General features: G+C 38.7%; 1 protein-coding gene across 8 annotated transcripts in view; it reads right to left on the reverse strand.

Annotated features, from left to right (window-relative positions):
- The window catches only part of LOC133630945 (glypican-5-like), a 385,962-nt gene that overhangs the window by 263,372 nt on the left and 105,057 nt on the right, over positions 1-17,533 (reverse strand). For all 8 annotated transcript variants that reach the window (XM_062022830.1, XM_062022827.1, XM_062022828.1 and 5 more), the window contains one exon: positions 4,845-5,006. In XM_062022830.1, coding sequence (XP_061878814.1) covers positions 4,845-5,006 — 162 coding nt within the window. The remainder of the gene's footprint in view (positions 1-4,844; positions 5,007-17,533) is intronic.

The raw sequence follows: 17,533 nt of genomic DNA on the forward strand, positions 1-17,533 counted from the left end.
TCAGTTCGTACTTGTACACATCTTGCCAGAAGTCAGATGTGCGCTGCTATAAAAACAGACAATGATTAAAATTATCAAAATATGGTAAATATTGTACATATTATCTATTGTTATGCCCTAGTGTGTGAATGTTGTCTGTCTATCTGTGTTGGCCCTGCGATGAGGTGGCGACTTGTCCAGGGTGTACCCCGCCTTTTGCCCGATTGTTGCTGAGATAGGCTCCAGCGCCCCCCGCGACCCCAAAGGGAATAAGCGGTAGAAAATGGATGGATGGATGATGGTGTCTGTTACTTTTTGTTTTTTGTCCTGTCCACACAACTGTGTTTATACAGAGATGAGGCCCAACCACAATTGAGGTCCACCATTATAAAAGAACCCAGGACTATGTGATGCAGGGTAAACATGGCAATGACAGACAGACTATTAATAGCCAGTTGACCATCAAAATTGTTATGCTAAGGTTGCAATGTATGATTGCTCAAAAAGGCAGCACTTTATAGTGCCATCAAGAAATCTTAGAAGATGTTGAGGCAGTGAGATTAGTCTATTTGTGATTGCCTCCGCCAGGTTGACAAGATAAAGTCCAAAGCCTTTCCAGCTCAGTCTTTGCTGTGAGGCTGACACCTTCACCTCCACCTTCCCTCCATCCTTTGCTGTGAGGCCGACACCTTCACTCCATCAAGTCCACAGCTCAATGGCCTTGTGGTTAGAGTGTCCGCCCTGAGTTCGGTAGGTCGTGAGTTCAAACCCGAGTCATACCAAAGACTATAAAAATGGGACCCATTACCTCCCTGCTTGGCACTCAGCATCAGGGGTGGGAATGGGGGGGTTAAATCACCAGAAAGAGGGGTCAAATGCAGATGATGTTCTCACCACACCTAGTGTGTGTGTGACTATCATTGGTACCTAACTTGCCGGGCAAAGTGGATTAGGAAGGTGTGTTTGTTTGCATGACCAGTCTACGCGAGTTTCAGGAAGGTTGAAACGGGAAAAAGGCATAATGTTATTGTTGTGGGTGATTTTAGGTGGGATGTATATGTGATAAATGCTGACAGTATCATGACAAAGACATCTCAAGACCCTCAGTTAGCAACATGAAACTTGACTTTTATGTATAAATGCAGTATACGCAGGACGAAATGTAAAAATCCCCACAGCCTTTATAAATGTTTGTTAAGTCGTGACATGACAACTCCCACTCATGACAAAGCACAGTAGGCCTTTTGCACTGTCCAAACATGGCGAGGCCAACCCAAACACACACATGCCGACATGCTCGCCATTTTTCTTCAGACTGATGCTTCCCTCTGACTTTAGCTCACCGTTCAATGAGACTTGAGACTATAAAAAACACGATTTATCAAGCATGGAAGAGGTTAGAACAATATTATAATTAAACATTTCAAAACCCACTGATGTATGGAGCTATATTTGGGCCAAATGTTTTGTACAGTACTCAAAAAAAAATACTTTGAACTAAATTATTAAAATTAAACTGCACACATTTTGTTTCTGGTTCAATTTTTTTTTTTTTTATTTTAATTTTTCACTTTTGTATATTTTGATATTTGACTTTTTCTTTTGTCCAAATTCATCTTTTTTTTTTCCAGATCCAGACTTTTGGTGAGAGGACCGTCACGACGACACGTTGCCTTCATGTGACTGTAAGAACCGAAACAATTCAACTCAACACTTTATGGAGGTTAAACCAGACGATAGGTCCCATGCTAAATTTGGGCCAAACGTCTGAATCTAAAAAAATCAAAAAACGGAATCTAACAAAATCTAAAATAGAAAAATCGGAAAAAATGTTACCGTAAAAAATTTGATTTTTTTATATATATTTTTTTTATAATGATATTAAATTTGATTTTTACCTGCAAAAAGCAAAAGCTCAAAAATCTAAATGTAAAATGAAAATTAATGAATTCAAAAGAATTACCAGAGTGAATCATAATTATATTCAACCTGAAAAAAACATTGTTCACTTGTTTTTATTTTGAACACACTGATGTATTTTTGAAAATTCAAAATCAAAACTTGATTTTTCAGTTTCAAAATAAAATGTTTTAAATGTCAAAAATTGGCCCTAACCTATGCCCATACAATTCCTTAGCTGTAACATATATTTAGAAAATCATCTTTTGTTTTTTGCGGGGTGATATAAGTAGTGAAAGATCTGGCCAATTATTTATTTTCCAATATTAGCAGCAACTGCTCTTAGTAGTAGATTGACCAAGAGTTAGTGGGCAGCCTAGGACAGAGTCAGCTCTCTCTGTCCCTTTATCGAGTCTGATCCTGTCCCTGACCATGCTGCTGCCACCCCAGCAGTCGATGGAATGGAACACCCCAGTGTATATGGGTGTTCAGATGTCTTTTTCAAGATTTATCTCTGCATGGTACAATCGAATGTGAACAGTATGTATCATCTATTACTATGTTTTTGTTATTCATTGGGTTTTACTTTTGTTGCTGTATGTAAAAATGGTGGCAGCTGGTTGCAACAGGTCTGTGCTCTTTTATATGCTTTGTGCTCTTTATTGTTTTCCCTTTTGTTCTCATGTCTTGTTTATCTTTTGGTTTAAACCCTCTGCATTTTTGTGACTTTTGCGTAACTTTCAATACTTTTTTTGGACTTTTTTGAATCTGCACTGCAACCATATCCTTTCCCCATGGTCATATCCTCTATCATGATTTGGGCAAAGTCATTGTACCATCTGTAGTCTGCATCTAGCATTATACAATGTGTGTCAGTTTTTTAACTTACTTACTTGGTTACGGGCCTGACTCTGTTAAATTAATTATTATGAAGTAGGATTCTGTTATATAAATTATAATATTTTAATCGTTAAAACACACAAAAATGTTTACGACCTTCTAATGTAGGTTTTTAGAATATTAGAGCTCTCTGAACATGAAATAACACCCAATATAGTAGCCTCCAGTGTTTTGATTGATTGATTGAAACTTTTATTAGTAGATTGCACAGTACAGTACATATTCTGTACAATTGACTACTAAATGGTAACACCCGAATAAGTTTTTCAACTTGTTTAAGTCGGGGTCTACGTTAATCAATTCATGGTTCATGGTTTCTAGTAGCCGTTAGCTGGAGGATGGCTCAATCATAATTGCTCTGGCTGTCGTCGAGGTTTCCAGCACAGCAACTACGCGGAAATACTTCCTCACATCCTGTGTGATCCTCTAGGGCATAGATTTTTCTACCAGAAATGTGTCAACTTGATCGTCACGGCGAATGTGAAAGTGTGTTATTGATGCGATAGGAGTCAAAAAAGTAGTTTTACTCTCCACTTAACATAAAAAACAAGCACGTAAACAAACAGATTGGAAACGGAAGTTAAACATAAATAGATAAATAACATAAATAATACTTAATTTAGGATTAAATTTAGGCCAAAAATATGTAATATGTTTTTTTTAAAAAAGATTTAAGTGCGATGAGGTGAGTGAAGACTGTACTTTATTTTTTATTTACTTTATTTATGTATTGATTTTTCATTGTATTCATTTCTTATAGCTGTGTATTTTTAGCAATATTGCTACACATTGTTTGGTTGTTTTCTTTCCCTATCATAAAATGGTGACACTTGAACACAGGATGTGAACAAACATGGAAAAATGAGAAGGGTTGAATAATAAATAAAGAATTATCTTATTTTATCTTGAATAAGCTCTATTGAATTGTTCAACTGTAACCATGTGATGTTCATTCATGTAACATGTGGAGCATTTCCAAAACAAAGGAAATTGGGAAAAATAAACTGTGAGCAAAGAAAAGGTAGAGTTTTGGTTAAATGAATTAGCCGAGTTGAATTCATGTCTTTTTCTTCCCCACAGCCAGACTGATCCCACATTAGGATGTAAGAGATCTAAGGTAAGTACTAAGATCTGCCAGGTTTTATCAGACTAGTATCTAATGACACGCTGTAACTGCCAATGACACAGTAGCAGGTGGCCTCTTACTAGCATCTTGGGGCTCTTTGTTAGCTTTAATTTTGCATTGAACCGTGAGCCTATGTGAGGAGCCCTAGGTCCATAGTGTCTTACACAAGAGGCAATGAGGTGGTCCACTATCCGCCATCCTAATGGCATCAAGCAAAATCACAGTCTAGTTACTTCATGCGGTACATGAGCCGCTTGCTACATTCCAGCCGAGGCGCTCACAGAGACGATCCTTAGAAGGCTTTGCAAAGTGAAGGGCTCCTGATGTCATCTCTATTATACCCCCATACTATCTGTTGATATCACATTGTTATTTTTCCATCTTGGCCTTTTCTGGCCACTCCATCTTCATTCAGCCAGACAGGCTCAGACATGAGGTAAGACATGAGGGAGCTTAATGATGATGAAGAGGACAAATACCAGAAACATTTCTGCTTGTATTAGTGCAGTGTGCACTGTGCGACCTCCTGGGGACCGTGTTTGACGGGGCTGTAATTCCATATAACAGAAACATATTCATTTCCATGGCAGCAATGTTACTTTCAACACATTCCAATCCCTCGTTTCCATATTTGGGACAAAGATCTGTTCGCTGCTGTCCGCTCTTTCATTATAGCAAACCATGGCCCACGTCTTATTGTCATGTAAGAGTAATTGCAAGCTGACAAAAGTACTACACAAAAACATCCCGTGTATCTCTCCAACAATCAGGGATGATGTTACTTTAGTGGAGGAAACATTTAAATATAGACGGCACTAGAAGAGGACAAGCTGTACGGTCAGTCAGGCCTATCTACAATTGAACACAATTGTTTGGACATGGACTTGCGAAGAGACCAACCTAAAAGGTATAACGTGAAAATAAGTAGTGCCACACTTACCCTGGAAAGCATCGGAGTGGCTAGAGATCAGGTGCTTCAGCTCGTAACTGTACGAGTAAATGTTGTGGAGTGTTTCTCGCTTTACTGCAAACTGGTAGCTTTCCTCCATTTTCCGAGTACAGCAAGATGGACCCTGGTGCTTGCAGACCATGAGATCCACATCTGGGAAAGACAAGGAGATATGTGTTGGTTAACTGGTTCATCATATTAGCACATTGGCGCTGTTCATCCAGGTCATTGATGATGTATTCCCACAGCATTCAATCCATCGCAACTCGACTGTTCAGTTTATTTATTACTGTTATTTCAGGCAATGACACACCACAAAGGGACAAGGTAGACAACACATAATAATATGAATTAATATAATGCAAAAGGTAATGTACAGTATGTAAGCATGATGATCCAGTTTTGCCTGAAAGGGAGTGAGAAGAAGATAAGTTATTTAATCCCACCCCCAGTTCTCCATTAAGTGTTTAATACATTGATTGTTACTTTGTCCAAGGATTAAAATACAGATTTTGTATCATGGTGGCATTATCAATAATTATTACACTGTAACAATCATTTGTAGCAACAATGTAGGAAGAATGAACAATACCAATAGACAATATACCAACCATGGTAATAGACAATATGCCAACAATAGTAATAGACAATATACCAACAATGGTAATAGACAACATACCAACAATGGTAATAGACAACATACCAACAATGGTAATAGACAACATACCAACAATGGTAATAGACAATATACCAACAATGGTAATAGACAATATACAAACAATGGTAATAGACAATATACCAATAATATCAAGGGACAAAATACCAACAATGGTAATAGACAATATACCACTAATGGTAAGCAAACATTGAGCACATGTTAACACCATGAGACAGAGGACCACAGCAAGTCAAATTAAAGACCCTCATCTCTATATTTAAACCAGAACCGATGTTTGTACAACAGTTTAAATCGATGAATAGTCTTATAAATGTGGAAGCGAGACGGCTACATAGGATTTGGACACGGCAAATCATGTTCATTAGTGGTGGCAACTGATCTTTTTTTATCTTTATGTGAGGATATTTATTTCAGATTTTTAGAATCAAGAGCAGGGGTCCCCAAACTACGGCCCGTGGGACGGATCCGGCCCCCCAGCATCCAAAATCCGGCCCACAGGAAGTCCCAAGTTAAAAAAAAAGTTTTTGTTTTTGTTTTCGTTTTTTTATTTTTATTTTTTAATCTTTCCTTTCTAATCCATTTTCTACCGCTTGTTACTCTTGGTGTCTCCTAGCCGATCAGGCAAATCATATTGTCTAAAAATGAATTTTCCCATCGATAACGTGACGATGTTAAATGTTGATGAACAACAATGTGAATTGATGTTAAATGACAAAACTGATTATAAAGACAATGTATATATATATATATATATATATATATATATATATATATATATATATATATATATATATATATATATATATATATATATATATATATATATATATATATATATATATATATATATATATACAGCCTGGCCCCCGGCCACATTTTTTTAACCCAATGCGGCCCCCGAGTCAAAAAGTTTGGGGACCCCTGATCAAGAGCTATAGATGTTATTTGTTAATGACGTTATTTGACACCAGCTGTAAAGCTGTAAGGACTCCAAGACTCAGCGCTTTAATATTAGACGCTAATTTCAAAGTTTGGACAAAATGAGGTAAAGATTTTTTACCCAAACCATCATATGTTGGATACTTTTCACAACTACCAGCGCTCTTATTTTGTTACAGCACAATAATCCTGAAAGGTTTGAAAAAGATCAGTTGCCACCACTAATAATAAACCTCTATGAACATGATTTGCCGTGTCCAAATCCCATGTAGCCCTGTCGCTTCCGGGGGACTACAGATTTATGTATATCTCATATGATTGTTGAGTGTGCCGCCGGTGTTTGTATAGTGTCCTGGGTATGCACACAAATAAACAGCCCATAACTCTGCTGGGAGACAGAAGAGACACCATGGGAGGGTGAGAAAGTAGACCAACAATTCAACGACATTTCCTGCTATAAATACTCTGAATATATAAATATATGTGGCTCATATTAATGCTCTCCTGTTAAGTGCGGTCACAACATGTGCTGCCTATGTCATGTACAACACACAGGCTTGTGTTTCCCCGTGGAAATGCACAAACAATTATCATCTTTAAAATGAGCCGGTTATAGCGCAGTTCCCCACCACCACATGACCTAACCATGGCTCCAATAAACAGCTCAATCAGGCAAAGTTACATCAGTCCTGCCAGCGTCACCTGCTTCACGCCATAAATATCAACTGGGCAATGACATCAGTCACAGGTCGCTGGGTCTGTGGTCTTTTCCCACTTCTTTCCCTGTCCGACTTCACACGCGCATGGCCATCTTGCAGTGGTCCAATATGATAACTCACTCTAAAAGGGGGAAGGGCTGCAAGGCAGGTGTTGTAACCAGAGCCTAAAGTATGGCCTTAGGACAGACCGCAAGACCGATGCCTCAGCGTCCAAATCCCTCCATGAAACACAATAGGCTTGCATTCTCAATGGCTCTTTCCCTTTCTGCCCCCTCTCTCCCCGTTTGCCTGGCCAGGCCCGGGTGTCTCTTAATTACCCGCCCAGTCTCTATTTGCTCCTCACCAAGAGCCAGACCAGTGAAGCCATAACTGGATTTCCTGCCCGTTCCAACTCATTAGCAGTCCATTCTTAACGTTGACGCTGATGTCCCGCCCACATTGTTCAGCAGAACCCAATCTTTCTTCTTCAGCACTCTAATCTATTGTGAGGATGCACGGACTGTGAACGCCTTACCCTTTAAGTCTTTAATCACGGTAATGGTAGTAGGGCTGCAACTAACAATTGTTTTAATAGTCGATTAGTCAACAATTATTTTAACGATTAGTCGACTAATCAGATAATGGTCGTGAGTTCAAACCCCGGCCGAGTCATACCAAAGACTAAAAAAATAGGACCCATTACCTCCCTGCTTGACATTTAGCATCAATGGTTGGAATTAGGGGTTAAATCACCAAAAATGATTCCCGGGCGCGGCCACCACTGCTGCTCACTGCTCCCCTCACCTCCCAGGGGGTGATCAAGGGTGATGGGTCAAATGCAGAGAATAATTTCGCCACACCTAGTGTGTGTGTGACAATCATTGGTACTTTAACTTATAATAAAGAGTATACATATTTAATGGCTCCAAATTTTCCATCTACTTCTAAATGCAGCTTAAGTTATTTTAGGCATGTGCTTACTAACAACAAAGATGACGAACTTATTCATAAATATTTATTTATACTGTAACTGTGCGGCTCATTGAACTGTCACACAAATTAAAATGACTAATAAAATGTTGTCCATTTAAAAGAAAGGAAAGACAAATTGCGAAAAAACAAAAACAAAAACGATTACCCTTGTTTATGTATTAAAAAACAGCAAATAAAATAGCAGCAATGAAAACATTAAACGAAAAGAATAATTTAGTGATGTTTAAAAAGCTGCACACTGATATATTGATTATTGATTAACTCTTGGTAATTTTAGCACTCTAATAGACTCAGTGTGTAGAATTATATCTGATTAATTCCTCAAATGTTGGCTATTTAATAGATTGTATGTTTAATTGTATGATACCTCCGTATTGGTGCCTGTCTGTCTCTCTGTGTAAGTACTTTTTTTTATGACATTACAAATTGACGCTGCGTTAAAAAGTATTTGAATTGATGAAGACAACGTTTAGCTGGCTGACTTTGGCTAAATTGATAGTTCAAGATATTTTTCACTCATCGTCTCACTCTTGTTAACACTCTTACCAAGGCTGAGACCTCCCTCCAAATGTCCGACATCATGTCTTTAAATACTCACATATCACAGATGTATCGCATAAAAACAAGGTCTGCTTTGCAAAATGAGCAAAGTATTCATGTTTTTAACAAGAATAAGAGGAAAATCCTCACACGTCACATGTTAGACTGGCCATGTTTATGTGAGTGACCCACTTTCCTGCCGGAACAACTCGAGTGATGACATCGTGACTATTGTCGAGAAATATAATTGTCTGCGACAAATGTTATTGTCAACATATGCCGAAAATTTGGACTAATTGTTGCAGCCCTAAATGGTAGTGGCATAGTTTCCAACATGCTAAAACAAGTGACATACTAGTACACTTTCTCCACATTTCCGCAGTTACTAATTGTTTGTTTACTTCCTGAGTTTAACGTGTACCAAGTTAGCACCTTCTTATTGGGGGAAAAGGATAAAAATGTGTAATGCGAGTGTGACAGTGTGACCCCCCCACTGTCACTCTTTGCCCTTTACTTCCTGTCAAAGCATGCACATGTGTTAGCAAACACAACATGGACAAATAACAATGGGCCCCATTCAGCAATAAGTTCCTAACTTTTCTTCTTATCTTTCTTCCTAAGTGATTTCCTAAGAGGAGTGCATTCAAATTCATGACGTGTTCTTAAACGGCCAAATTGTTCCCACCTGCTGTTCTTAAGTTGCTGAATGCCAAATGGGTAGCGCGTGCGTGTCTATCATAATTTGCATATAAACATGCCCTTATTTCCCCAATATGCATATGTAAACACCCTTAATTCCATCATTTGTGTAGGTAAACGCCCTTAATTCCCCATAAAAGGGCACAATTCCGGCGGAAAAGCCGAACATCAAACACACGGAGAAAACACAAACAGATAACAGAAGAGAAATTCGTATTTTCCCGCAGGGGAAATACATAATGTCAAATAGTAAGTTTAAGAAAGGGGGGACCGCTGAGGTAGCCTAAAGCGTTCAAATAAATATTCGTCACTTGGGGCAAATAGGTCTACATGGTCGTGAAATATGCGCTCCCTCCCCAGGGCACGATCTGCGGCATCTTGCAGTAGCAGCAAAAGCATTGCCATTGTGTGATTAGAGTTGCAGCAGGGTGTGAGAGGACTGTTGGTCTTTTAAAGAGTCACCAATCACTAAATCAACGCCCCGATAATGGATGTGTGTGTGTGTGTGTGTGTGTGTGTGTGTGTGTGTGTGTGTGTGTGTGTGTGTGTGTGTGTGTGTGTGTGTGTGTGTGTGTGTGTGTGTGTGTGTGTGTGTGTGTGTGTGTGTGTGTGTGTATGTGTGTGTGTGTGTGTTTGTGTGTGTGTGTGTGTGTGTGTGTGTGTGTGTGCACATGATATTTTGAAATGTCTATATATTGCTCATTTTGCTATATGTCTGTCTCTCTGTCTGTCTTATCTGTATCCATCTATCTATCTATCTATCTATCTATCTATCTATCTATCTATCTATCTATCTATCTATCTATCTATCTATATCTCTCTATCTATCTATCTATGATATTAATTTAACATTAGACAGTAGAAGTAAGGGAACTTGACACACTTAAGAACAAATAGGCCACCCTAAGAGTGCTCTGCAGCACTCGTAGATTTTGTTCTTACCTACGAACAAATCCCAGCTAAGAAAACATTGGTGAATACAAAAATCTCCTTAAAAACTTCATAAGTGGGCCTAAGAACAACATTTGTTCTTAAGAACGGTTGCTGAATGGGGCCCAATGTCTTTAGTCAGTAAAGAGCATGCAGTCGACAAACAAATCACTCACCATGGCTCTGAACTGCTGGCTAAAGGAGTCAGGGTAGGGCTGAGGGCTTCATACAGGTGAACACACCTGCCCTCACTGATTAGAACCAATTTGGGCTGAACCATGGTTTTCAAAAGCTGGGTGTTAGAGAAGGACACTGGACACTTCAAACTTCTGATCTCCAAGCCTGAATCCACTGTAGCAAAAATTACTGATCTACAACTCAAATCAAGTCTGTAGACTTGTGATGGTTTATTTATGGTGTATTTACAAAAGAACATCATTCTTAATCACCCCGTCAAATTGGTTCCAGCTAGTAGAAGGGGCTACGAGGTATTAAAGTGGAAAAATGCAATTTTTCTGACAGTCTGCTGTCTGTCATGCCAGAGGAGGTTCTCTGTCCTGAGAGGAGATCAGGTCTCCATGCATCACCAAACATCTACTGAGATGTTGCTGTTTGGTTTCCTGTTGATTGCCGTTCACCTTTGACACTGTGGGGTTTAAAGAAATGTTTGTAAACTGTTTACAACTGCGTGCCTTGCCATCCTTGTATTGAAAGTCCTCTTTACAAAGGTTGCATTACCTTCACCCGAGGCAGGGTGTGACAGCGAGGTCAATAAGAATTTGTAGACAAACTGTACAGCAGTAAAGAATGGCCGAGTCATACCAAAGACTATAAAAATAGGACCCGTTACCTCCCTGCTTGGCACTCAGCATCAAGGGTTGGAATTGGGGGTTGAATCACCAAAATGATTCCCAGGCGTGGCCAAGCTGCTGCTCACTGCTCCCCTCACCTCCCAGGGGGTGAGGGTGATGGGTCGAATGCAGAGAATAATCTCACCACACCTATTGTGTGTGTGACAATCATTGGTACTTTTAACTTAAAACAGAACCATTGAATAAACACAATAAGCACAATATGCTATATGATAAACAATACCTTCATCCAATAATCAAAAATCAAAAAAGAATGAATAATCAATCAAAACTGATATTACAAAGAATATTAGTCAACATCCACGACCACTTGTATTTCAAATTTGCCCCGCCCATAAAATAAAACTGAAATCAGTTTGAATGGGGCTTGGCTTTCCTGAAGCACCACAATTTTAACATGCCTTTTAAAAGGAAAAACTAAATTTTAGATAAGAAATATAGATACAGATAGAAAAGACAAACAACTACATTAGTTTAAAAAAATAAAGTAATAGGTAGGGATGTCAACATTTAATATAACTGTTACTGTGACTAAAATGATCAGTATCCTCATCATCGCGATATTGTTGAATGTGCTCAAAAGTTACTTATACACACACTGAAGTCTTTTAACCAAGCATTTATTTATCTTTTTTAAATAACAAATAAATTGACGCACAACATACCTTCTTGGCAGAAGAAGCATTAAATATTGTTCTGGCTTCTTAAGAGCCATATTATTTTAATTTGCGTGTTTAAATATGTTTACCTTCTTCCATTTTAATTTGTAAATATTTTAGATTTTTTTTTTCAAATAAATGCACATTGGGTGATTACTTTTTTTCACTTTGGGTTTATGTGATGTCAGGTGAGCTCACTTCCTCTCATCCGTCTGTTTCGATTCGACGCTGTCGAGTAGAGATCGGACCCTTTGTGCTAAAACAGCACAGCCTTAATGTTCAACGTGAATATCTTAGTGGTTCGGACAGTAATGTGTTCATACAGGTTTAGAGTGGGGTATGATGTTTCTCAATGGGGAACAACGTTAATGTCTCCTGTGTTCATGTTAGCATGTCAGCTCGCTAGCAAGCTAACGTTAGTCGGTCTATAAGTTTATCAAAGTGTGGTTATTAATCACAGTTTTTTTTTAATCATTTTAACACAATACGGTAATACTAACTGTCGGGAGTTTTACCACGGGTATCATTATTACCGTTTATCGTTACATCCCTAGAAACAATATTGTTCAGGATTTACTCTGGGAAGCAGAGTAAGTGTTTCTTACGAGCTATTTCTAACAATAGGAACTAGAAAATAGGTGTTTATGTTGCACACAGATGTATTTGACGGAACGACTGGTTAAGTGTGTTTACACCAAGGGATGTATGTCTGTATACTGAAGGTAAGGATCCACCGTCCAGTTTGTTGAGTCAGACAAATTGAAACGACATCTGCAGCTTCTCAATATTTTTATGGTTAAATGTCTGTTGCTTAGACGTTTTGGGCTGCATGCCTCTGACACTGGCTGCGGCACTCTTGGGATGTGGACTGACTCTACGACTGGGCTGACTTGTTTTCTCTCTCTTTCGCACTACCTTTTTGAGTTCCGGTGTTGGAGGGCATGATTGTGTCGATCTCTAAGTAGCACACATGTCAACTATCTCCTCAAAACTGTGTTTCTTGTGTAGACAAAGCAGGACCGCAACATGTAACCATATATCAACTCTTTAATGCTCAAACGGCACAACCCTGGGACAAATACTACTTCACCCCGCACAGGGATGGGCTCATAACTCAAACAATGCGAGCAAACTTAACTGGAAACTAGGGCTGTGAATCTTTGGGTGTCCCACGATTCGATTCAATATCGATTCTTGGGGTCACGATTCTCTATTCAAAAACAATTTTTTTCCCGATTCAAAAGGATTCTCTATTCATTCAACACATAGGATTTCAGCAGGATCTACCCCAGTCTGCTGACATGCAAGCAGAGTAGTAGATTTAGGTAAAAAGCTTTTATAATTGTAAAGGACAATGTTTTATCAACTCATTGCAATAATGTAAATTTGTTTTAACTATTAAATGAACCAAAAATGTGACTTATTTTGTCTTTGTGAAAATATTGGACACAGTGTGTTGTCAAGCTTATGAGATGCGATGCAAGTGTAAGCCACTGTGACACTACTCTTTTTTTTTTTTTTTTTATAAATGTCTAATGATAATGTCAATGAGGGATTTTTAATCACTGCTATGTTGAGATTGTAACTAATATTGATACTGTTGTTGATAATATTCATTTTTGTTTCACTACTTTTGGTTTGTTCTGCGTCGTGTTTGTGTCTCCTCTCAATTGCTCTGTTTATTGCAGTTCTGAGTGTTGCTGGGTCGGGTTTGGTTTTAGAATTGGATTGCATTGTTATGGTATTGCAGTGTATTGTTTTGTTGGATTGATTAATTAAAAAAAAAAAAAAAATACATTTAAATAATTTAAAAAAAAAATCTATTTTTTAAAAATGAGAACCGATTCTGAATCGCACAACGTAAGAATCGCGATTCGAATTCGAATTGATTTTTTTCCCACACCCCTACTGGAAACTGCACTTTTTTTCTGGAATTTTGCCTATCAGTCCCAACCCTTATGCAAGACAAGAACGCGTATGTTTTTCTTTTTTTTAACGCATTCTAACTCAAATGCTAGCAAAAGTCTGCTAACAATAGAGCCAAATAGAGCCAATCGAAGTCGCTCTATTCCGCCTATAAATCGCTCTAAAAAACCATCCCCAACATTTTATATACACACTGTAAGTATATATGCAATGTAGTAACAGGCACAGTCATAATAACATGTAATATTTTCGTACTTGGCCAGTTCAAGCACATTCTTTTCACAAACGCATCACAACATTCGCTTTTCCCTTCAACAACGTCAACTACGAATCATGCAGACTTTGTGAGAGCCAAGAACGATTACTTTGGGACAAATGATGTTCCAGAACATTACATTTTAAGCCTGAATATACACAATTTTAGAAGGTGTGTGCTAAACAGATTAAGCTTCAGTGAAACACTGACGAAGCATCATGCAGCAGTATAGCCAAATTAGAAATACACATTACAAACATAATAAAACAATGGATCGTTTAGCATAATCCTCATGAAGGAATAAAACCAAACACAGTGGCCTAGTGGTTAGAGTGTCTGCCCTGAGATCGGTAGGTTGTGAGTTCAAACCCCGGCCGGGTCATACCAAAGACTATAAAAATGGGACCCATTACCTCCCTGATTGGCACTCAGCATCAAGGGTTGGAATCGGGGGTTAAATCACCAAAAATGATTCCCGGGCGCAGCTATGCTGCTGCCCACTGCTCCCCTCACCTCCCAGGGGGTGATCAAGGGGATGGGTCAACTGCAGAGGACAAATTTCACCACACCTAGTGTGTGTGTGACAATCATTGGTACTTTAACTTTAACTTTAACTTTAACTTTAACGAGCGTCTTTTTGTGTGTTTCTCGCAACTTTTGGGTCTATGTTGGATGTTAAAGTTAACAAACTTCTCAATGTATGGCAACAACCTTCTACTGTACAGGTGAGAGGCCTAATTTATAATATACAATTAATTTTCACCAACTCAGAACCAATGCAGCAGCTCACCGGCTCAATATGTCAATATAGCAGCATAAGCTAGTTAGCTCTCTGTGATCACGGCACGGCTAAAAATAGTTTGTCAGCCTTAGTGCTTATAATACCAATATCGCTAATACTTGGATAATCTTCAGGTCACGAGATGTAAATGGAGTATTGTTGGTGGTTTTTGGATGTTTTTTAGAGAGCTTTATGGGCGCTATGGAGTACTGCCATTAGCTGCATTATTAGCCACCTCGTACTGGCCGTATTTTATGACTTAAATTAGGGATAAATGCTTTAAAAAGTAATATTAGAAATTATCGGTATCGGTTTTAAGATTATCGGTATCGGTTTCCAAAAGTAAAATTTGTGACTTTCTAAAACGCCGCTGTGTACACGGACGCAGGAAGATGTACAGAGCGCCAATTAATCCTTGAAGGCGCTGCCTTTAGATACTGACCCAGTCACATAATATCTACGGCTTGACACACGCACTCGCAAACGCAAGCATACTTGATCAACAGCCATACAGGTCACACTGAAGGTGGCCGTATAAACAACTTTAACACTGTTACAAATATGCGCCACACTGTGAACCCACACCAAACAATAATGACAAACACATTTCGGGAGAACATCCGCACCGTAACACAACACAAACACAACAGAACAAATGCCCAGAACCCCTTGCAGATGCTTGTTTTCATTCAGAAAAATCTACCTCTCACAAGTGATGACAAGGAGAAAAAGAATTAGCCCACTCTTTGAGCTTCATCTGTTGCACTAATAGACTAATAGTCTGGACTGAGTGAAGCTGTTTTATTTATGTTTTGTGCCTTTTTTCCCCATACACTTTAAAAGGATGGCTGTGTTTTCTACTAGTCTAGACTGAAGCAGTTTTATTAATGTTCATGCACTTTAAAGGATGGCTGTGTTTTCTACTAGTCTAGACTGAAGCAGTTTTATTAATGTTCATGCACTTTAAAGGATGGCTGTGTTATCTACTAGTCTAGACAGAAGCAGTTTTTTATTTTTGTGCCTTTCTTGTTTTTATTTTCACATTTTTGTTACTCATACGAATACGTTAAGAACAGGGCAGATTGAGCCCAGTTCATAGTGTACTCTGGACTGAAGCTGTGTGCCTTCATTGTTTTTGTAGCTGTTGTTTTGAGGCATGTTTAAAAAAAAAAAGCACTTTGTGAAAGTCAAAGTTACAGTGTTTCCCATAGTTGTAGTGGGTATCAAGATTATTTCAGGGAGAGCATGTCCCAAATTCCAAGCTGCTGTTTTGAGGCATGTTAAAAAAATAATGCACTTTGTGACTTAAATAATAAATATAGCAGTGCCATGTTGCCACTTTTTTCCATAACTTGAGTTGATTTATTTTGGAAAACCTTGTTACATTGTTTAATGCATCCAGCGGGTCATCACAACAAAATTAGGCATAATAATGTGTTAATTCCACGACTATATATATTGGTATCGGTAATTAAGAGTTGGACAATAACGGAATATCGGCAAAAAAGCCATTATCGGACATCCCTACTTAAAATGCATTTAAATAAATAAAAAATAAATGTACATAGGGATTATAAATGCTAAGCAAAATTCCCCTTTAAAGCAGAGCAAAAAGCTCAGAAAAACCTTATATCTCAAATTACTCGTAAAAATTAATTAAATTGTTATATGTATCCACTGATTATACTAAAGTTATTTTCCATTTAACTTCACCAGTTTTAGATTATTTTTATTTTTATTTTCACATTTGCCGTTCAAATACTGAGAAGAGACGGTACGGTGATCAGCAGCCAGTTGAGGCACGTCACTGCGTTGTGCCTCAACATGGATTGTGCGCAATGACTTGGCTAACTGCTGGCCTGCTGTGCAGTGAGACCGTATTGCTATATGAATTATATTATACATTTCCATAGTTTAGTTAGCTGAGGTATATAATGTACAGTGTATTTTGTCAACAACTGTATGTGTGTAACGTATTTCTTGTGCTGAGCGATCATAAATCTGCTGCGAAGACACACTGTGTGAGGCTCGTCTCATAACCCCGCCTCCTGGTGCCAAGCACCTCCGCCGCAGAATGCACCGCCTGACGGGAGCGCCGCGGCCACACCAACCAAAGCCCACACCCAAACCCTCCACGTGCAAGACCGAATCCACCCAAAAAAAGTCACTTAACAAGAAGCCAAAAAGTGCAAAAACAACAATGCTCGCGGTGGAGGAGCCGCGAACGACCGCAGGGACACAACATTAGGTACACCTGCAGACTGCAGCACGGATGTCATATTTCATTCATTCACAACTCTTCCAACACGAACACCACTGTTCCCGCACTTATAAGTAAAGGTAATACCATAATAACGTTTTTTTTTATTAAATGTGCTTTTTTGTGTGCTACAGTTTGTAAGTGTAATGTTAAAGTTAAGTTAAAGTACCAATGATTGTCACACACACACTAGATGTGGTGAAATTTGTCCTCTGCATTTGACCCATCCCCTTGTTCACCCCCTGGGAGGTTAGGGGAGCAGTGGGCAGCAGCGGCGCCGCGCCCGGGAATCATTTTTGGTGATTTAACCCCCAATTCCAACCCTTGATGCTGAGTGCCAAGCAGGGAAGAATGCTGGTATGAGCTTTTAAACATAACCCATTAACTGCTGCCAATCAAATGGTGAATAAGATACTATTTAGGGTTCATATGTTTGTAAATCTGACTG

The sequence above is a fragment of the Entelurus aequoreus genome, linkage group LG16 (assembly GCF_033978785.1).
Source record: "Entelurus aequoreus isolate RoL-2023_Sb linkage group LG16, RoL_Eaeq_v1.1, whole genome shotgun sequence".
Taxonomy (NCBI): Eukaryota; Metazoa; Chordata; class Actinopteri; order Syngnathiformes; family Syngnathidae; genus Entelurus; species Entelurus aequoreus.